General features: G+C 52.3%; 2 protein-coding genes across 6 annotated transcripts; one reads left to right on the top strand and one right to left on the bottom strand.

The window, feature by feature from the left end:
* L3MBTL2 (L3MBTL2, polycomb repressive complex 1 subunit) lies at positions 1,496–15,532 on the top strand. Of its 3 annotated transcripts, none has more exons than XM_021384396.1 (17): positions 1,496–1,617; positions 3,073–3,343; positions 3,572–3,705; positions 4,035–4,158; positions 4,477–4,556; positions 5,911–6,028; positions 6,388–6,522; positions 7,150–7,238; positions 8,227–8,458; positions 8,772–8,851; positions 9,382–9,486; positions 10,634–10,781; positions 11,611–11,693; positions 12,065–12,299; positions 13,071–13,136; positions 14,078–14,200; positions 14,425–15,532. In XM_021384396.1, the coding sequence occupies exons 1-17, from the start codon at positions 1,585–1,587 to the stop codon at positions 14,532–14,534; spliced, it is 2,166 nt and encodes a 721-aa protein (XP_021240071.1). In that variant the 5' UTR covers positions 1,496–1,584; the 3' UTR covers positions 14,535–15,532. The 3 variants fall into 3 exon arrangements, with proteins under 3 accessions (XP_021240071.1, XP_021240053.1, XP_021240063.1); XM_021384378.1 differs by having other exon boundaries at positions 1,511–1,617; positions 8,775–8,851; XM_021384388.1 differs by lacking the exon at positions 13,071–13,136 and having other exon boundaries at positions 1,511–1,617.
* CHADL (chondroadherin like) lies at positions 16,001–20,982 on the bottom strand. 3 transcript variants are annotated; one of them, XM_021384359.1, is made up of 5 exons: positions 20,090–20,982; positions 19,462–19,619; positions 17,720–19,384; positions 16,958–17,124; positions 16,001–16,691 (listed from the first exon to the last, which is right to left on the bottom strand). In XM_021384359.1, exons 2-5 carry the CDS (start codon positions 19,606–19,608, stop codon positions 16,475–16,477), a joined length of 2,196 nt encoding a protein of 731 aa, XP_021240034.1. In that variant the 5' UTR covers positions 19,609–19,619; positions 20,090–20,982; the 3' UTR covers positions 16,001–16,474. The 3 variants fall into 3 exon arrangements, 2 of the variants coding, with proteins under 2 accessions (XP_021240034.1, XP_021240028.1); XM_021384353.1 differs by having other exon boundaries at positions 19,462–20,982; XR_002434279.1 differs by having other exon boundaries at positions 16,575–16,691; positions 16,793–17,124; positions 19,462–20,982.

Raw genomic sequence — 21,078 nt, 5'->3', positions numbered from 1 at the left:
CCCAACAGGAAGAGTTTTATGACTTGCTAGAACAGAGGATCTATAGGATTCAGAAGAAGTTGGAGGAAATGAGAAGAATCAAGCTGCAGAAGTGATACATGATGCCACAGGCTCCCATGAATTAAGGACCCAACATGGGACAGCCCCAGCCAGGGATGTTGCATGTAAGAACATCTGGGTTACTGCTTGGTGCACGGCAAACTTGTACCATCAGTTTAGTATGCTGGTGACCATTTCCCTCTTTTCATTTCACATGTACATTTGTAAAATTAGTCTGCCAAATATTTAGGGGCACACGTTTCTTTGTTGGTTTTTTTTCTATTTGCTTGTTTACAAGTCCATTCTTTATTTATTCATTTATTTTCCCAAATGGCTATCTATCTTCCCCAGCCCTGATGACAGAAATCTACAATGTTTATTCTTTTCCTGTAAAAGCTGCATAGTAAGTGATGGGAAAAATCATTACTGAAGCCATGTACCATTTCCCACTGCACTCAAGAACATGGAAGCTGATCCTGCAACTAAAATGGCTGCCACTTCTTGGTTCTGAGAGTTCTAGTCCAATGGGCTGTGACGAGTCTCCTGAATTCTTTGAAATGGCAAAGGGTGGAGAACTAAAAGGGGGAGAATTCATGAAGCCTGAGGACCTGGAGCATGGGCTCTCCACCCCAGAGCATGGGTGAAAAGATGGTGCCAGTGGCAAGTGCAAAGAGCCAACGTGCAGTACTCCTGAAGCAAGTTGTGGTGCCTAAGGGCAGACCAGGTGCTGAAGGAAAAAAAAAAGCTTGTCACACAGGCACAGCTTTGAGCTGAGTGCCTGTGTCCAGCTTTGAGAAAGCACTCTGGCCTCAGCCCTGCAGAAGTAATCCCTCACCTTGCATTGTGGATTCATTTAGTGCTTTGGATCCAACCACAGATTTTATAATCATCTTTTGTAAAACTTTTGCTTCAGATGATTTCAAAACAGAGGCCCAGAGCAGCAGTAGAGAAGGAGGTAGAAAAAGTGAAATCTAATTTAAGTTTTGGGTTTGGGCTTCTTGACATTGTCAGTACTGTTACATCCCTGAAGAAAGCAGCTGGCTTTACAGAGATGCCATGTTGCTGAGACAGTGCTGGCAGCACCACACATTGACAGTAGGCTTCCACCATCTGCCTTTATGGTCATCTTTCCACGATATGAAAAGAGATGAAGGATTTGTGTTCAAGAAACATGAAATTAGATTTAATGAAGCTAAATTAGAACGGATGGTTCTTAATACATTCTGATTAAAAAATAAGTATGAAGCTCCTGGACCAGAGAGCCAGCCCCATCCAATTCCTACATGAAATGATTGCACACTGAGGTTGAGGAAACAGCTGCTCTTCGGAAGGCAGTGGGGTGTGGCTGCGGCGAGGCGCCATGGCCGCCCTCCCCCTCCTCCTTGCGGAAATCGAACTACGCCTCCCGGCGTGACCCGCGAGGAGAGCAGCGGCAACAAGCTTTTCGTTGATTGGCTTCTTTTTTTCCGGCTGCGGCCAATCAGATGCGCAGCTGCGAGGGGGACGTGTTCCACGCGCGTGAGGCGGGCTAGCGTTTTGGGAGCCATGGAGCAGGAGCAGCAACAACAGCAGGGGGAGGTGAGTGGCGGTAGGGCCGGGACGGGACTGCGAGAGCCCTCCTGCTTCTGCAGCCGTGGGGTGCTGTGCAAAGCCCCAGAGCATAGGCTGGCGGACTTAGGCCGCGCTGTGCCTTGCGGGAGGCGCGCGGCCCGGGCTGTGTGCGCCCGATGTGGCTCCAGCGGGGCCTGGGGGAGATGGGGGTGGGGGAGAGGGGGGACTGCGGGTGTCCCAGCTCGGTAACGCGTCCCAGCTTTAAGTCCCCTTTAGTTGCAGAGCAGCTGTCCGAAGTTATTTGCTTCCTGCGAGCTGAAGGAAAATGCGTCTGCAGAAAGGGCTGAGAAGGAGGTGAAGGTGCTTTTTTTGAGGGAGTTCAGCACTTCTAAACATCAGGAATGTCTTTTGGGGATGTGGGCTTGCAGGGGGCCAGCTCTGTCTTCAGGGAGAGACCCAGGTGGTTTGTGTTTGTTTCCTGTGAAAGCAGGGAGCACGTGGGGAGACAGCAGTGAGGGAAGCCTCATCTTCCCGTTTGTGTCGCTACAGAAGTATCCAGGAACCAGGGATCGAAGGGCATTCATCACTGACAGGTGATGGACTTGCTGCTGATCTTTCATTACTGCCCACTTGGATGAATAGCTCCTACTGCCTCACCTTGCATTGCTCCCTGTGCTGATGCTGACTTCTTGCTGCTCTTTAGTGAATTGCTGACACTGTTTCTCAGTTTATTCTGCCCTTATTCTTAGCTCAAGGCTTTTCTAGTCTGGGAAACGGTTACTGGGCTTCAGCTCCTTCAGTTCCTGTCTCTGTTCTCTCACTGTAACAGTGCAGGACCTGTCCCTGGCTGGATGCAATAATGTGAAGAGGTTGTGAAGATGTTCAGATGTAGAGACATCTGGTTGTAGGGAAAGGTTCTTAATAAAATTTGTCCTGTTGATACAGCTTCTGAGCTCAGGTCAGCTCTGGTTTATGTAGTTTCCAAAGGACATAACCTCAACTCTGGAGAAAGTTTGTCTAGCTGACATTTAGTCTGCACTAGTTTTGTGAGCTTTGGTGGCCAGAGTGTGCAGCTTGGTACTCTGTGGGAAGCTCACTGTGACTTTAACAGTGGTGTCTGCACTGCTGTGCAGCTGTTGGAAGAGACAGTGCCTGGGAGGAGGCAGGCCTTTGTCAGCGTGCCTGTGAAGTTCCCTGCATTCATTCCATGTTCCTCAAACTTTATGTCGCTGCAGCTGTGTGGCTGTGTTTTTTTGCTCTTGGGAAGCAGTGTACAGCATGAAAAATTCCTCTAAAGGAACTTGTTGCAGGAGGAGTAGCTTCCATGCTAGGTCTTCAGACTCCTGAATTTGGGATTGTTAAATGGATTTCTTGCACAGTCCAAGGCTTCTCCCTTGTCCAGAAGGCCTCCCGGCAGTGAGGGCAAGCTTGTGACGTTTGGCATAAAATGTCTGTTTTAAAGCAGTCTGGTTCTTTTCTTAGGTGGTGTCTTCCATTTGCAACAAAACTTCATCTTTAGAGCGGGCAGAGGAGGAAGGCGAGGAGGAGGAAGAGGAAGAGGAAGACTTGGACATTTTTGGGGGCTATGACAGCTTCCGGAGCTACAACAGCAGCGCGGGCAGCGACAGCAGCTCCTGCCTGGAAGAGTCTAGTGATGATGAGGTGGCAGACCGGGAAGTCGGAGACCTTCCACTCTCCCCTGTGCACCAGCCACCCACAGGCCGGATCACAGAGGACAGCGGCTCTGAGCCAGGTACTGCCCATTCTCCTGTGCATGATGGGAAGAATGAGGGCTGGAGGAAGCCAAAGGGAGTGTGACTTAATCCTGAGCATGGTCTGGGAGCAGAACTGGACTGAGACTGCGTGTTGGGGATTATGTCGGGGAGCTGCTATGTGTAGTGGGGATTACCTGGGCTTAGATATGTCACTTGTAAGGCATTGACCCTGCTAACTGCTCGCATCTCTGTGCTCTTCCTCTCAGCTGTGTGTGAGATGTGTGGGATTGTGGGAACCAGGGAAGCTTTCTTCTCCAAGACTAAACGTTTCTGCAGTGTCTCCTGCTCCAGAAGTTACTCCTCGAACTCCAAGAAGGCCAGCATCCTGGCCAGACTGCAGGTGAGTCAAAACCCGTCCTCCTTCCCTGGGGATGGAGCAGAATGCCCAGGTGTACAGGGATGGATTTTTGCTGTCTAGTGAGATCTCAGCCTGCTATTACCAGTGGTTTCTTATTTCTGCTTGAAGCCCCTGGAGAAAGCATACCAGCTGAGAGGTGGTGTTTCCTAGAGGCTGGAGAAGGGCATAGTGATATTTTCTTTGTTGTATCTTCTAGTGCCTGAGAGCACTAAGAGTAACCTGAAAATCATCCCAGGAGAGATGTGCGTCTCCTGCTAGCTAGTTGCAGGCTTCTCTCCCATCCTATTCCACTCAGGTTCCTTCTTTTCTAGGGGAAGCCACCAACAAAGAAAGCTAAAGTCCTGCACAAGGCAGCTTGGTCTGCCAAGATCGGGGCCTTCCTCCATTCACAGGGCACAGGGCAGCTGGCAGATGGGACGCTGACCGGCCAGGACGGTGAGTAGGCAAGTCATGAGGAGGTACATCTTTAGGAGGGATGACCGTGAGATTAGTAGCCCTGTGCTTCACTCTGATTTCTCCAGAGATGCTGGGGTCCCAGAGGTACCCCCCCGACTTCATTTCTCAAGAGCAAGTAATACCACTTGTGGGATCTAGCTCTCCATCTGGGAAAATGCGCTCGTATACAGAGTCCCTGCTCGCTGGGACAGAGTGCTCTGCCCCCGTGGGGATGCATGTTGTAGTCTGGAGGTAACTGAGTACTATGTGCCTTTAGATAAACCTCTTCCCCTGACTTTCTTCTCTTGTCTGCTCTAGCACTTGTCCTGGGCTTTGACTGGGGAAAGTACCTGCAGGAACATGGCTTCAAGGCAGCTCCAGTCAGCTGCTTTAAACATGTGAGTTCTTTGCTGTGCCTCATGGCGTGCATGGTTCATGTTGTATGCACAGGGCTCTCCTGTGATGAGTGGAGGGAGACCTGGGGAGCAGTGTCTTGAGCACTGCTGTGAGAAAGGGAGCTGGGGTTTCTCACAGCTAAAAATGGGAATCCCATGGAAGGAACCTTTAATTTCAAGGGCAGAAGCAAAGACAGACTTGGGAGGAACACTGCCAGCAGTGATGGGTCATTACTGGAGTGGTTCTGACTGGGTTGGATGGCAAACAGTTCCCAGCTGCCTCTGTGGATTCTGCAGCTGAGTACCGTGCACAGTGATGCGCAAGGAGGAACAGTAGCTGCTCCTCCAGCAGGTCTGCTTCCTCTGACAGTGACTGGCAAGCCTTGTGGGTCAACGAGCCAAGGCAGAGAAATGGGAGGACAGCAGCAGCCATATCTTCTCTCTGTTAAAATCATTTGTTCTGTGTGGTTTTTTTTTTTTTTAACTTTTTGTTCAATTTATTAACAAAATTGGGGTTTTTTTTGAGTATAGAGCAGGCAGATAATGGCAGTTTGATTGATGATTAGGGATTTTGATATTATAGAAGAATGGCAGCAACTATAAAGGTCACTCTGAAAGTAATGCCTCCTACTTAGTTCAGTGGAAACTGCAGCAGATACAAAGAGCACAAGAACAGTATTTGATAGAGCAAATTCTCACACTATTTTTTCAGCGTAGTCACCACCATTAGCTGAATTGCATGGATGAGCTGATCGAGACATTCATCTTGTGGTGTGGCAGCAGTGCATGGCTGTCTGGAACGTGGCTTGCCTTTCACGTTGCTGTCTCCATTGCTGAAATGCAGCACCCACCACCTCACTGTGCTCACATCCACTGTTTGGTCTTTATCAATGTTCAGCAAACATCGATGAATGTCAGTGGGTGCCGTTTTTTCCACATGGAGGAATTCAGTGACACACCTTTGTTTCACTTGCACTTCCACGTCAGACACTATTCTGTCAGACTGCCCCTCTGCTGCCCTCTGTCACACAGCAAGAGTGTAGTAGAATGTTGGCAGGAAGGTTCAACCTGTACTGCTGTATCGCTGTCTGCCTCTGACATTGTGGGCCAACATAATGAAATAGGAGGTGTTATTTTCAGGGCACCCCTTGCAATTTGGGATTATAGAACAGCCAGCAATGAAATACTTAATTTCTACCTCTTGGGATCCTCTGTAAACACCCCAATGAAATGTTTGTCACAGTTTGGTTGCTGTTGGCAGATACAAGAGGGGTAAAGCAAGCAAATCTTTTGTGTAAGGTGGAAGTGCTCAGACTGCCAATGTTCCTTTCCCCTTGTGGCTCCCTCAATTCTTTAGGTGCCACTCTTCGATCAGTGGGATGACGTGGTGAAAGGTATGAAAGTGGAGGTGCTGAACAGCGATGCCGTGCTCCCCAGCCGAGTGTACTGGATTGCATCCGTCATCCAGACTGTAGGTATGCCTCCAATGCAGCTCCAAGCAGCCAGGCACAGCTGACTTCTGGGGGAAACTTGAGGGAGTAGAGCATAGCTGATCGTGCACAGTATCAGCTCTTTGGAGCTCAGCAATTGCTGAGGGATTTTGGAACAGGAAATACCATGACATAGAGGTGGGAGAACAGCATCTGATTCCTTTTCTGGGTGCTGGGCTCTTTGCAAGTACTGTTCCACCCCCATAATGGTTGGAGAAGCTCTGATAAGCTGTGCAGAGCTCTGAATTGCTTGTTGTGGGGAATAAACCTGTTGTACCCAAGAGGGGGAAGAGAAAATCTTGGTTTCTGACGCCTTTCTCTGGTTGTCTGCTCTATCCTGACAGGGTACAGGGCCCTTCTGCGATACGAGGGCTTTGAGGATGATGATGGCCATGACTTCTGGTGCAATTTAGGCACAGTGGATATTCATCCTATCGGCTGGTGTGCCATCAACAGCAAAATCCTGGTGCCACCACAAAGTGAGTGTGGGACAAGAGAGGCCAGCACATTGGCTTGGAGAAGCCTTGGCTTATGCGTGGTACAGTGGGATGGACACTCCCACCCACAGCTCCACTTGTGCTCTGCTGTGACAGTTGGGGCTGTTTGCTCTGCATCTCCCTGTGGCTGACCCAGAAGGTGCTGGGTGCAGAGCTGCTGTGTCACAGCTGTGGACAGAGTCTAATGAATGTAGCCATTCTGACCTTCACAGTAACTAGATCTAGCTTTTGGGGGATCGTCTTGGATGCTTTTTCTGAGCAACACGCTGGCTCCAGTTCTTGCTCAGCTAGCAGTTAGGAGAAGGATGCTACTTCAGCACAATTCTGGCAAACGGATTTGTTTGGCATGACTCACACGTGTCCTGTAATACCACTTCCACGTCTAGAGGAGTGGAGCTAGATGTCTGCTTGGCACAGTCCCTTTTGTTACGGTGATCCCTCACAGCCCATGGTGAGGGTAAGCTGCAGAGTGGAGTCTGCCTGAGAGCAGGGAGAGTGCTGGAGTGTGAAGAAAGCCTACTAATGCAGATGAACCGTCCTCAGTGAAGAGGAAAGGTGTAGTACAGTCCTTTGGTCATAAAGATATGCTTTTTCCCTCTGCGTGTCTAGCTATCCATGCCAAGTACACTGACTGGAGAAGCTACCTCATGAAAAAGTTGGTGGGAGCCAGGACCATCCCAGTGGATTTCCACATCAAGGTGAGACCTTGAGGAAGTTGGTGTTTCCTTTGTTGCTTCTCAAGAAGCTGAGATGTTTTTTGCTGCTTGTTCCTGGGCCACAGCTGAAAGCTCATGCCATGGAAGGTGCTGGCGGCAGACAGATGTTGTCAGCATGTTTTTCCTCCCAGCATTTTACTCCCACCTGATGAGCAGAAGTGGGTAGGACGGTGACCTTCCCTTCAAAGTTCTGCATTCAGCTGTAGGCTGGTTGAGGTGTCAGAGTCTGTTTAGAGTGCTCTTAGTAGTTCTACAGCATTCTGGGATCTCCAGTGCCAGAATGTCAGGTGTTCTGTAAGTGCCTTTGGGTATTTGCAGGTGAGTACAGATAGGCTGTTATCAACAAACTGCAGGTCTTCAAAAATCAATCGGAAGGCAGCCAGTGACTCATCGGGTCTGTCTGTAGTGCACCTCCAGTGCTGGAGGTGGAGTTGGCAGGTGGTTCATCATGTTGCTCAACCTCTGATCACAGTAAGAAAGCGAAAACAAGGACCTGACCTCTTTTGAAGTCTACCCTTTGGGAAGTGTTACTCTTTGGGAAACCACACCTCCCTGACTGTTTCCAGCCTTGAAACCTTTGTGGCCTCTTTTATGGCTGAAAAAGGCACACAACGCCCCATTCAGTTCCTGCTGAACGGAGAAGTGATATTTTTCTCACCTTCCAAAATATTCACACAAGATGCTGGCTAAGCTAAGCTCCTGGTCTGGGATACCTATTGTAAAGCCACGGGTCCAAGGGAGATTTAAGGTGTATGTGCCCAGCCATGCTGTCATGTTGTGGGGCTGGCAGCTCCCTGCGTCTCTGATGAATTCACTCCCATGCAGCACTTCCCAGAGGTGTCTCCCAGTCAGCTTTGAGCAGTACGAGGAGCTGACCAGAGTGTGTTTGGAGGGGAAAGCTGTTCCTCTGAAGTCTTTGGGGAAGGAATGCACTGTGTGTGATCACCTCACCTCTTCTTGTTGTTGCCAGATGGCAGAGAGCATGAAGTACCCATTCCGGCAGGGCATGCGAGTAGAGGTGGTGGATAAGAACCACGTGTCCCAGACACGCATGGCAGTGGTGGACACTGTCATCGGGGGTCGACTGAGACTCCTCTATGAAGATGGTGACAGCGATGATGACTTCTGGTGCCACATGTGGAGCCCCCTCATCCATCCTGTGGGCTGGTCACGGAGAGTGGGCCACAACATGAAGAAGACAGGTAGGGATCAGGCCCCCACATGCATGTCCTGGTTTGCTGTGTGCTGCCTAGCTCTACTCTGAACACAGTCCCAGTGTGCTGAAAGATCAGGTGTTTGTTTTTGTTGTGAGCCCTGTATCACAACCTGTTATAGGAAGATGTAGAGGGACAGACCTGTTGTTCTTATTCATCTAATCTGGATCTCGTTTAGCTGCTGAATTCTCAACAGATAACTGACAGCCAGGATGTTTTCTTGCTGCGTTTGCTGCAGGTTTCTCACTTCTCTTTTTTTGTTTGTTTGTTTGTTTGTTTGTTTTTTTCCCGTTCCTCACAGAAGAGAAGCGCAGTGACATGGCAAACCACCTCACCTTCCGGAAGATTTACTGTGATGCTGTCCCCTATCTGTTTAAGAAGGTAGGACAGGTGTCACTTTCTGCCTTGGCCACAGCACGGGAAGCAATGATACCACCTCCTTGAGTATATGTTGCTGTGTGGGTGGTGAAGGGCGGTTCATTTGTTACAGCTATAGGACAGTAGAGTATTTGGGGTGTCAAGACAGGGGAAAGTCAGAAGAAGAAGACAGGAAAACTAAAAGATGACATCAGATCGAGGAGCTCAACTGAACAGTGAGCAAGTGCTTGGAGTTTTGAGTAGGAATAAGTAGCTGGATCGTACTGGTGGGGCTTAAGATCAGAAGGAGACTTTGGTGCCGAGTAGTAGCCAAGTGCTCGGTCTGGTGAGAGTCTTGGCAGGAACTTGCTGGCACAAGAATAGTGTTGTGCCGTCTGCCTCTTTATATTGTATTTTTCTTCTTTATTTCCCCTCCTTTCTCGGGCTGAGCTGAGTAAAGAAGCTCTAATGCAGTTTGCACTTGGGGCATCTGGTGTCAGGATGGGACTGTCCCACGCTTCTGACGGTATGTGATACGCTGGGGTCTCCCGTAGGTTCGTGCTGTGTATGCTGAAGGTGGATGGTTTGAGGAAGGCATGAAACTGGAGGCCATCGACCCTCTGAATCTGGGCAACATTTGTGTGGCCACTGTTTGCAAGGTAAGTTTTGGGTGGGGAAGAGGAGGTCTTCTGGCTTTATCTGAGACATCCCAGCCTTTCCTCAGGCCTTTGCAAATGGATAGGATTGGGTAGGATTTTGCCGGGGAGAGAGCTGTAAAGTGGAGCTGTCAAGAGAAAGGTTGGCAGCTGGTATGTGGAGGGGATTGGGGCATTAGCTCAGAGGTCTGAGAGGCTGATGAGATCAGTCACTGTCCATCCACACCTACATGGACAGCAAAATGAGCATGTTTGGTCTGCGAGCTAACTGTGCACTGTGTGTGACTGGCAACAGCCTTCACACTTGAGCATGCAGTAGAGAAGATCCTCTCTCCAGTAAGGAGAGTCATCTGTAGTGCTATCTTGAGGAAAGAGAACTGATGAAGGGTAGCGGCATGTATCTTTTTATAGGCAGCATTCATAGGTTTGGGACGTTGAGGATAAATGCATCTCTGACCATCTCTCCTGATGAGGTGATAGCAGGCTCTCCTCCTGTGCTGGTATTGGAAAGTAAATTGCTCTGCCTCAGGGGGCTGCTCTGCATCTCCTGAAGCATAGGATTTACTTGGGCTTTCCCTGCTCCCTCAAGAAGCTAACTGCTGTCATAGCACCCCAAGCAGAAGGCTTTAATACTTGGGGTTTGGCAGGGGGATTCCAAAAAAGCTGTTTGTCTGGAAAACATTCCCTTTGGCCAGCTCTTCAAAATACCAAGAGGCTGGGGGCAGTTGTGCCTACAACGTTTGGTCAGTGCTAATTAGCAGCAATGGACATCATGAAACAAGTCAAACTACTGTAGGTAGCAGCAGGTCTGGAGGTAGCACCTTCCCTTCAGCCTAGTAACAAACTTGCAGTGTGTCTGGTGTAGAGGGGGCTCTGGGCTGCCAGTAGGTTCTGGTTTTGGGGGAGAGCAGAGCTCCTGACCCTTTATGGCTGAGCCCTGAAACTGTTTATGTCAGTTGCAGTCTGCAGCAATTGCTGCTCTGAGGATTAGGTTACACTTGCTAACATATCAGGAGATGCTACTGTGCATCCTGGAGCATATAACATTGCATTTTACTATCTAGTGGCAACAGTGATTTAGCTGTGGGTGCTGCTGGAGCCTTTGAAGGGAGAGACTTTAGAGCACTGTTGCCTTTCACTCCTATCTTAGGTGCTCCTGGATGGATATCTCATGATAAGCATTGATGGAGCCACATCTGATGATGGCTCTGACTGGTTCTGCTATCATGCTTCTTCACACGCCATCTTCCCCGTCAACTTCTGTCAGAAGAACAACATTGATCTGACCCCTCCAAAAGGTGAGATTTGGCCTCTGGCCTGTGGCACAAACCTGCACACAGGATCTACTGGACTGAGCTTTTCTGAGTAGCGGCAGATTGAGATGAATCAAAACCTGGAGGTTCCAACCATCCTGTTTTTTGAAGAGATAGAGCTGGTTGGGGGGGAAGAACCAGTGCATTTTTGCTCCAATTCAGTACCGCGTCTTGGTACTTCATGAAATGAAGTCATGTCTCTAGAGGGCATTAACTAACATTAGTTAGTTTAGCTCCTGGAGGAGCAGGGGGACAGGTGTACAATCCCCCATGTGAACAGTCAGAGGTTTGAGGGATAACAACACTGGGAAGGGATAACTAGAGCTATTGCTCTGTGACTCGGACCACTACAAATGGCAGGAGTCACCTCTTCTTGCACAAATAAATCGAGTCTGGTATGCAGTCCCTCTAGGAGTGGATTTTATTGCCTCACTTGGCCATACCCAAAAAGGCCTGCTCTGAATTTGTGTTGCAGCACTTTGTGTAGTGCTGTTCTGTCTTCCTTTGATGTTGCTGTTGGTGGGGTAAAGATTGCTTTTAGTGGTTTGTTTTCAACATACAATCAAACCACTTCTTGATTGTTTCTTCTCACCTATCTCTGTGGTCTGATATATGACTGACATGAGTGTTCAGTGTTGCATCTTTTCCCTGTTTGCCCACTGGAGGGAGGTGCTGGACTGCCATGGAATCTGTGCTCTAAATGTATGTCCAAAATGCAGCTGTACATGCTTCCTTCCTGCCCATTCTGCCTTTTCTCTCAGCTGGTCTGACCAGTGACTGCGTTGTTCCCTCTGACCTCTTCTTCCTCCTGCAGGGCAAGATGCAAAGACCTTCAACTGGGAAAGTTACCTGGAGATGACAAAATCAAGATCTGTTCCAGCGCGGCTCTTCAACACAGTGAGTGCTGCCTAGGAGAAGAGATCTGTTTGTAGTCAGCAAGAAAGAGCATGAGAGTTCTGTCTGTTATAGAGCGGTTGAGGCTGGAAGGGACCTCTGTGTCCATCTAGTCCAATCTGCTTGAGCAGGGACACCTAGAGCAGGGTACCTAGGCCTACATCCAGATGGCTTCTGAAGTCTCCAGGAAGGGAGGGAGATCTTTCAGCCTCTCTCAGCTATTTCTGCCAGTGTTCAGGCTTGAGAGAGGACTTTTTCTTTCTGCTTGCTGGAGGCAAGCCTGTGGCTGTTGTAGGGAGCTGCTGTCCAGATCTGGGTTTGGACTGGATGCAATTGCCTTGGGTTTTCCTTTATTTTTTTTTTTATGCACTCAGGACTGCCCAAACCACGGCTTCAAGGCAGGCATGAAGGTGGAAGCAGTGGACCTGATGGAACCCCGGCTCATATGCGTGGCCACAGTGAAGCGCGTAGTGCACCGGCTCCTCAGCATCCATTTTGATGGCTGGGACAGCGAGTATGACCAGTGGGTGGACTGTGAGTCTCCGGACATCTATCCTGTGGGGTGGTGCGAGCTGACAGGTTACCAGCTGCAGCCACCTGTTGTTCCAGGTGAGTGAAGGCTTGACAGTAGTTTCTGATGCTAAAAGCAAAGGTGTCCACCCTCCTTCTCTGTGAGCAGCTCCTTGTTTTGGGCCTTGTATAGAGGAGGGATTTGACAGCTTGGGCTGTGCTGGCTCCCACAAGTCCTTCTCTGCAGCCGCACAGCCTAGCGGCTGGCAGAGGAAGGAGTCTGTGGTGAGGAGAAAACACCCTGAGGTTTGAGGTTGGCTCAGGTTCCCCTCGGCATCCCCACCTGCACACCAATGGAGATCTGCTCCTGCTGAAGTTGGGTAGAGTTCAGGTGGTCCTGTCCCTGCACAGCTCCCTCTTACTAAGCACACTACAGCCTCAGCCAGGTAGCAGGGGCACCTCGGCCGTTGCTCCCTTATGTCATCAATTCTCTGGCTCTGTGAAAGGTAAGAGTATCCCTCTCAAGAGTTTGTTCCTTTCCTTGTCACAGGGAGGCCATTGCCTCGCCGCTGCAGATTATTTCCTTCTGCGCCCAAGCTACAGATCTCTTTTTTTTTTTTTTCTGTCCCTGCCCAACCTGCACTAGGCCTCTCTCCCCTGTGCTGCCCCAGCCTGCCACCCTGTGCCCTCACGTGGAAGCACAGGACAGCAGCTGCACTAGGGCCTTGCTTTCCCCTCAGCTGGTTGTCTCGGGAAGAGGGCGCTGACTCGGGGGGACGGGTATATCTTGTTTCTCGCTTATGTCACTTCATCCCAGTTACCTACTGGTTATGGGACTTGGCTTTCGTTTCCCTCTCGTCTCTATGGCAGAGCCCACAACTCCAGTGAAGGCCAAGGAGGTGCCCAAGAAGAGGAAGAAACCCTATGGAAAGAAGAGTGAGTGATGTTTGATTAGTGCCCTCCCGCTCGCTCGCAGGCTGGGCCCAGTTAGAGGAACCCTGTCTATGATCTGTCAGAGCAGGAGAGAGAGGCCTCGTCTTGCTGTGTTTGCTCTCAGTCAGCTCTGGGTGTGACAACTCAACTTCATCCTTCTTACTCGCCCCCATTACCCAAGTGCAGAGGGCTGTGTGTGTGTGGGAAGGCTCTGTCTCACAGTCTTTTCTGTTGGCTGAGGTACAGATGGCACTTGTTTCCAGGCGTGAGGTGTGCTGCTTTCCCACCATGTCCGTGGTAAGAGGGAGATTCTTGGCCGCAGCTGGAGGGCAGCCAGAAAGCAGCCCTGGCTGCTTTGTGCTGAAGGAAAGAAAGCCTTAAGATGGCTGAAGAGGCCAGTAGCGAGGCTGGACTGTGTCACTGTTCTATCTTGTCCTTGTTGCTGTCATTGTTGCAGTAGGTGTGGCAAGTCATGCGTAGACAGGCAAGGAGTTCTTTCCTGGGGGGTGGAGAGGAATGGATGCCTAAAGAGTATAAAGACATTGAACCTAAATAAATGCGTCAGCTAAAAATGAAAATATCAATGCTACGCTGTCCATGCCTTGGAGCCACCGTGCCCATTTCCTAGGACTAGAGCCAGACAGGTAAGCAAAGCTTTAATGAACTCCAACAGGACTACATCCTGGAAATTTAAGCACATGCTGAAGTCCCTTGCCTGTAATGAAGGACAACACGGAGGAGCATATTTTGAGATGATGAATATAGTGTTCTTCTTCAGTAGCTCCTTTTCTTTTTTTGAGTAACCAGTTGGCAGCTAATGATGATGTAGTTTGCTGGTTGGTTGCGCTGGTCCCTGGCCTGTGGCTTCTCAGTGGAGCTGGGGTGCTGATTTACCAGGGGAAAGAAGTGCACTTTTTCCTATGCTTTGTTATCTCTTTCTTAAGGAAAAAAGTTACCTGCCAAAACCCGCAACATCAAGCAGACGGTCAAGAAGTCTTCCATCTCACGGATGAAACGAGAAGCAAAAGCTTCCAGCAAAGCTTTGCCAGATCCAGCACCTGATGAGAGTAAGGGAATGAATGACTTAGCCCTGTAGCCGTGTGCAGCTGTCCAGTGCTGGGGAGGGGGGTTGGGTGAGACACTTGGTGTGCGTGGGGATGGGGCCTCAGAAGAGTTCCAGTTACTCATAAAGGCTTAATTTCCCCTTTGCGTGGACCCAGACAGGTAGAAGGTAGACTATACTGCCTTTCCCTTTATTTATTTCCCTCTCTCTCTTTCTGTCCTTTGCTAGTCATTGCTGTGCAGGTGAAAGAAGAAACCATCGACCCCTCAGAGGCAGAGTTTGAAACCACGGAGCTTCCTGTTCCTATCAGCAGCATAAAGCAGGAGGACACAGACTGATCCTGGAGCGTCCTGCTGTTGCCTCACTTCATTTGTGGCCCTTTGGGGGAAGGTTCTGGCAATGGGAAGTAGAGGACTTAAAGGGGCCTTCTCTCTTTGAGGCGGGCCACCTTGCATCATCACATCTCTGCTTTCTTGGTGAGCAAGAAGATTGGCCCCAGGCCTGTAACTTTAAGCCTTAGCAGATAGACTCCAGAAGAGCCCCAGGCTTGCTGAGGAGTGAATGGGTAGCTGCTGCAGCTGTGTGTTCCCAGCCCCAAAGGCATCTTTCTGAGCAGAAACCTCTGGTGGGGACAAAGGCTGCCAAAGCACAAAAGGGCAGACCAGGCTCTCAGCTGTGGCTGGAGGTGTCAGATGTGAGATGATGTGTGCAGGTCACATGTGTCAGGGAATCAGCTGCCGTGCTGTGCTCCCTGGGTGCAACTGCCACCTTTGGGAAGGGCAGGACGGGAAGAGTGGAAGAGGTGAAAAATGGAAAAGGAATGACGGTGCCTCTTGAGGGAGCAAGAGACCTCTGTGTGTCATCACTTCTTGCTTTGGAACCTAGAACTGCAGAGTGCATGGTGCACAGTTGGAGATTTTTATTTTTTAGTAGTTCTACTGTAAATTTGATCAACAGCCTGTATCCTAAATCCCTGTGGATTAAATGAGGGAAGAAGCCAAAGGCTCGCATAGTGTTTTCCAGAATACCAGGGCTACCCGAAATGGGGAGGAAGAGAACAAATCAGAAAGGTCAGTGTGGCAACAGAGATGAAGAAGCTTTCTAAATGTTCCTGTGAGCTTTCTGCTGTGGGCCCTGTCTGGCTGCAGTGCATCAGCCTTGTCAAATGCTGCAGGGAAATAATGGCTGTGCAGGACGGTGCCTTGGTCGCTAAATGGCTGCCCTGGCCCTGCTCCCCTCTCAAGTTTCTAGGCAAGAGCTCGCAATGCCAAGCTCGTTCATGCTTTGAAAAGTGCTTCGTGACAAAAATAATAAACCACCAACAGTGGCAACCTAACTACCTAGTGAACACTGGGAGAGTGAAAGAAGTGTAAAAATTGCAGAGGGTCGGTGTCAAACCTGATGGGAGAACTGGGCCATTGCAGTCCAGCCTGTGAACGTCCCCCTGGGTCTCTGAGGAAACCTCTGGCCCAAGGAGGGCCATCAGCAAACCATTAGGGAGCCAGCCTGGGGGTGTTAATGGAAGGCAGGGAAGGGGATGTCCCTGTGCGCCTGTCCCTGCCTGCTCCCCAGCCCTGAGTCTGTCCAGCTTGCAGGAGATGCAGGGGGATCCTGTTCCAGGGCACAACCAGAGCATTTCCTCTCTTCCCCTCCCAGTGGTGCCAACCCATGGAATGTTGTAGGGAATAGGTCAGATGTGCTGCTTATGAATTGAATGGGTGAACCATCGATCAAATGTTGCAAGAAGTGGAAAGATTTCAATCTGCTTATGTTTAATTCTAAGGAGCAGCTGGGAATTCAGGCGGTGTTTTCTCTAATTAAATTTTTTTTTAAGTTTTCTCCTCTAAGATTTGAGCGAGCGCGGGATGTGCTAGAGCTGCTTCCAGTCCCGCTGCAGACTGTTTCAGCATTTCTGAACATTTGAAAGCAGTCAAATAGAAAAAATGCTTGTGGATTCCAGCTTTTCCACATGGCTCTTGAAGGCTTGTGAAGGTAAAGCAAGCACGTGGCTTTGCTGTTGGAGTCATCAGATAAAGCACATTGCAATCGCTATGGAAGCTTTCACACGAGTCCTTTACAGGATAACGTGCCTCTGTGTCCGCAAAGACAAGCCCTGCGTCCGCCATCCTTGGCCAGGACAGGTCAGCATCACTCTGCTGTGGCCATGTTCTCTCCTTCACACCCTGTACAGGATCCGTGTTGCTGCAGGCAGGACAAGCCCAGAAAACTGCTCTCGCCGTGCTGTAGGTACAGCCCTGTAGCACTCTGCATGCGTTTCCTAAGCTTTGCTTTTCCTGAAGCTTCTGGCTGGTGGTTTTTCTGATCTCTTCTTCTTGTTGGGCTTTCTTGCAGCCTTAGCCTTGTCAGCACTGGCTCCTCTGGCTCTCCAGCCAGGGCAGTTTTGGAAAGTGGTGGAAAACTTCACCTTCTGCCCCTGGGCTTCTGCAGGGGATGCGCAGGTGGCCCCAATGCGCAAGTTGAGTTTCTCAATCCACCTGGAAATGAGGCAGAAGTTCAGAGGAAGGGCAAAAATGAGGCAAAACTCTGCGTGTGAGCGGGTGGGAGTTGCTGCAAAACCTCTTGCTCAGGGCCTCACCTGCCTAGGCTTGGAATATCTGCTCATCCCAGCGCATCACTGCTCTCCTTACACCCTTTATGCACGCAGATGTGTCTTTGTGGGACTAGGCCTGCCTGCTGGATGCATGTCACCAGTCAGGAAGCTCTGGGTGTCCCTGAGGCTGTGTCCCCTTGCAGCACTCACCTGTACAGGGGCAGCAGCCGGCAGTCGCAGTGGAAAGGCACGTCCCTCAGATTGAGGATTTCCAGCCCTGTGAAGTTGCTCATGTCAGGAATGTTGCTCATTTTGTTGCTCTCCAAGTGCAGGCTTTTGATTTTGGGTCCGAGGCCAGCAAAGGCACCGGGGGAAATCTGCAATGAAATGAGTGAGTCAAGGGAATCATTGTTGAGGGGAGCAAACTCTGCTTCACTGCCCCTCTGGGGAGCTGAGAGCCTGTCCTGAATATGGAACACCCATGAAAGAATAGTTCTAATCAGCAGTGCCCATGGGTTGCATGGGACTCACTAGATTCTACTCAGTCTTTCTGGGAAGAAGGCCATGTGCAGGAGGTCACAGTGTGATCCCTGGGCGCTGTTAAGAGGTGCGTGGTCTGTACAAGACTAGCACCAAATTCTTGAGGAGGTTCTAGAAATTCAGGGTAATAGCAGAGGAGTCCTAGAGGAAGGGTCATCGTAGGAGGAGAAATAGGGATCAAGGAAGGAGTGGTTTGAAGAAGGGCCACAGGAATGATCTGTACCCTGTTGGCATTTGCTGTCTTTAAGGAACAGGGAGTGAGGCTTTTCCAGGTCAGTTGGGGGTGAGGCTGGAGCAAGACACCGCTCTATCCCAGCCGAAGGAAGCTTCTCTTCCTGGCTGAGCTGCAGAGCATCTCCCAAAGCTCCGGGAGCTTGGGGACTTGCAAGGGGTAGAGGTCCCTACAGGGGCCTGTCCCCTGGTCACACGCACCTGCTCCAGCCCCATGTTGTCCAGGTAGAGGTGCTGCAGGCTGCCGGCCACCGGCAGGAAGGCACCATCCCTAATGCGCTTGATGGGGTTTCGGGACAGCTTCAGCTCGCTCAGGGCAGGCAGGCGCTGCAGGGAGGCCGTGGGCACCTCCTCCAGGGAGTTCCTCTCCAGGTGCAGCTTCTCCAGCATCTTGGTGGCAGCCAGGGCTGTGGGGCCAATGCTCCTGATGGCGTTCCCAGCCAGGCTGAGCCAGCGCAGGCCCACCAACCCATCCAGATCGCCCTTGGCCAGCTCCCCGATGGCGTTGTGCTGAAGGTGGAGGGAGAAGAGGTTGGGCAGGAGCTGGAAGGCACCCGGGGGCACCTGCGTGAAGGCGTTGTGATCCAGGTGCAGGTAGGCGAGCTGTGGGGCCCCCTCGAAGGCAGCGGGCACCAAGGTGGTGAGGCGGTTGTCAGAGAGGTAGAGGTAGACCAAGCTGGGCAGCCCCCGCAGCGCCCCGGGACGCAGCTCTGCAATGCCGCAGCTCTGCAGGTGGAGGGACACCAGTGCCTTCAGGCCCAGGAAGGCGCCCGCAGGCACCATCCCCAGGGCATTTCGGCGTAGGTCGAGGAGCTGGGTGTCCGTTGGGAAGCCACGAGGGATCTTCCGCAGGCCTCTGTTCTCGCAGTTTGCATGGTGGAATTCAGGGGAGCAGATGCAGCCTGTGGGGCACGGCCCGCTCGTGGTTCCCCCAGTCTGCAGCGAGGGCACGGTGGGATGGGAGACGGGCGCCTGGGGCTGCCCACACCTCATCTCAGAGGGCCGCAGGGAGTTGAGGGGCCGGCCCTGAAGGGCTGGGGGTGCCACGCAAGTCCCCTGTGCTTGCACTCTTGCCCGTCCCATCCAGCGGTGGAAGGGGAGCAGGAGGCAGGAGCAGAGCAGGGGGTTCCCATCCAGGCTGATCCTCACCAGCCGCCCGGCCCCCGCCAAGGCGGGCAGACCCAGCAGCTGGTTGTGTGCCAGATCCAGCGTCCGCAGCAGGGGGCTGCGGGAGAAGGCGTCGGGCGCCACGTCCTGCAGGGCCGCGTGCTCCAAGGAGAGGTGCTGGAGGGAAGCCATGGCCACGGCCTCCTCGGCCAGGTAGGTGATAGGGTTGTGGCCCAGCTCCAGCCGCGTGGCCTCGCTCAGCCGTGCCAGAGCCTCGCTGGGCAGCGCCTGCAGCTCGTTGTGATCCAGGCTCAGCCTGCGCAGGGCGGGCAGGGCCGTGAAGGCCTCGCTGCCCAGCACGTGGAGGGCGTTGTGGGACAGCCGGAGCCACTTGAGGCTCTGCAGGCCCTGAAAGACCATGTCTGGGAGGTAGACCAAGGCGTTCTCCCTCAGATCGAGGAGCGTGAGGGATGCCAGCCGGCTAAAAGCGCCAGGCTGCATCTCCTCGAGGTGGTTCTGCCGCAGGATGAGCTGCTGGAGGGAGGACAGCCCGTCCAGGGCCTCCTGGTAGAGGACAGCGATGCTGTTGGAGGCCAGGTTGAGGTGGAGCAGCCGCCCCAGCCCCCGGAAGGCCCCTTCCTCCACCCTCTCCAGCTGGCAGTTGCGCAGATCCAAGTGCGTGAGGTACGGCGTGCTGAGGAAGGCTCCTGCCGTGACCGCCTTGAAGCTGTTGCCCCTCAGGTCCAGCTGCTTGGTGAGCTGCGGGTCATGCAAAGCACCGTGTCACCGCAGGGCTGTGGCCCTCCCCCACCCATTCCCTCTGGCTCCTCACCCACCTCGGGGATGGTGTCAGGAATGGCTGGCAGGTTCCGATTGAGGCACAGGACGTGGGCACGGAGGTTGTCGCAGATGCAGGCTGCAGGGCAGGGAGCCGCAGCCGTCCCTCCCAGAGCCAGGGCCAGGGCCAGCAGGAGCAGCCCCATGGTGCGGACACCTGCGGCCAGGGAGAGGCAGCGGTGAGGGATGGCAGCAGTGCTTTTCTCACCCCTAACAGCATCTACTGGGGCTGGGCACCGGGGAGCCGATGGGACAGCTGCTTGTTCCAGCACACACGGGGCACTGACTTGGAGCAGCCGTCCTGAGCTGCCACGCTGCGCCCAGAGCTCCTCCAGCCGCACTGTGGAATAATGCTCAGCTCTGTTCAGCGGCAGCAAGGAGCGGGTTGGTTTTGGCCAGGCATCAGCGAGCCCCAGCAAGAGGCTACTGGAGAGGGGCCGGGGCTAGGGGGAGCACCTTTGTGCAGGGGGGGCCGTCAGGGCTTAAACACGTGGAAGCCACTGTGCTGCGCGTCTCCTCACGCCTGGTCCTGGTTCTCCCTGCCTCGCCCTCACCCCTTGCGCTGGGGTCACATCCCACCGGCGACGCAGCTAACACGCTGCCCACCCCCATCCCTTTCCCGCACACCTTTTGGGGTTCACGCAGCGGGTTCTGGGTCCCAGAGAGGCGGCAAGGAACGAGGGGGAAGCTGTTGCGTCCTGCAGCTGCCCGGCGCCTGCAGCCCCCCCTGTGTCTGCGCCGGTATTTGCAGGAGCAAGCGCTGAATGGGACGCGTTGTGTCCCTTTCCCAGCAGCGCTGGCTGGAAGGAGCCAGGAAGGGGGGAGGAGGAAGAGGCGAGGCCCCTGGGGAGAGGGCAGAGGCACAGGCATCACCTCTTCTTCGCCCCACGGGCCTGGTGCTCTGGGCAGCTGAAGGCAGCGCCGTGGGAAGCCGGCTACGGGGCCGTGGAAGCCATATGGCTGCTTTTCTTTCTCGGACTCTGTCAACGGAAAGCAAAACTATTTCCTTTATAGCAAAATGTTTTACCTCTGCCTGCAAGGAGTCCGATCCTACTCTCTCCCCTTAGCCCTGCTCTCATTCACTGCTCATAGGCTCCCCCAGGAGTGCTGCATGCAGCCAGAGCTGATGTCCCCTCCACCATCACTGCTTTGCTGCACTTCTGAAGTTGGAATTAGATACAGCGTGGCCTTTGATGGGTGAACCAGACAGGCTGAAGCAGCACTGGTGTCACCCCCCCACCTCAGCCTGATTTTCACATTCTAGAGCAGCAAGTGCTCAAGGAAGCCCCATGGAAGACAGAGGACTGGGACCTGCAGACATTACAGATTGTTTCACATCTCTCTTGTTCCCTCCAGCTCACAGTAACACTTGTGTTTGCAGGGGGCTGCCAAAGGAACAGAAGGGGATCAGGTAAAGGAGGCAGGGTTTGGCCTTAGCACAGAGCTGAATGCTGCCATCACAGCCTCCATTCCATTCATTTTACTAACTTGGATACAGAGTTTTGGCTCCAGTCAAGGAAATGGTTAGAAAATAACCCCTGCTCTCAGCCTTTGGGCAACCTCTTCCACAGTGATACGGATGCTGCTCGCCTGAAGGTGCACCACAAACAGGCCCC

This window comes from Numida meleagris, chromosome 1 (genome assembly GCF_002078875.1).
Source record: "Numida meleagris isolate 19003 breed g44 Domestic line chromosome 1, NumMel1.0, whole genome shotgun sequence".
Taxonomy (NCBI): Eukaryota; Metazoa; Chordata; class Aves; order Galliformes; family Numididae; genus Numida; species Numida meleagris.
Note: the sequence above shows the minus strand (reverse complement) of the source record. Positions and strands in the feature narration are given on the sequence as shown.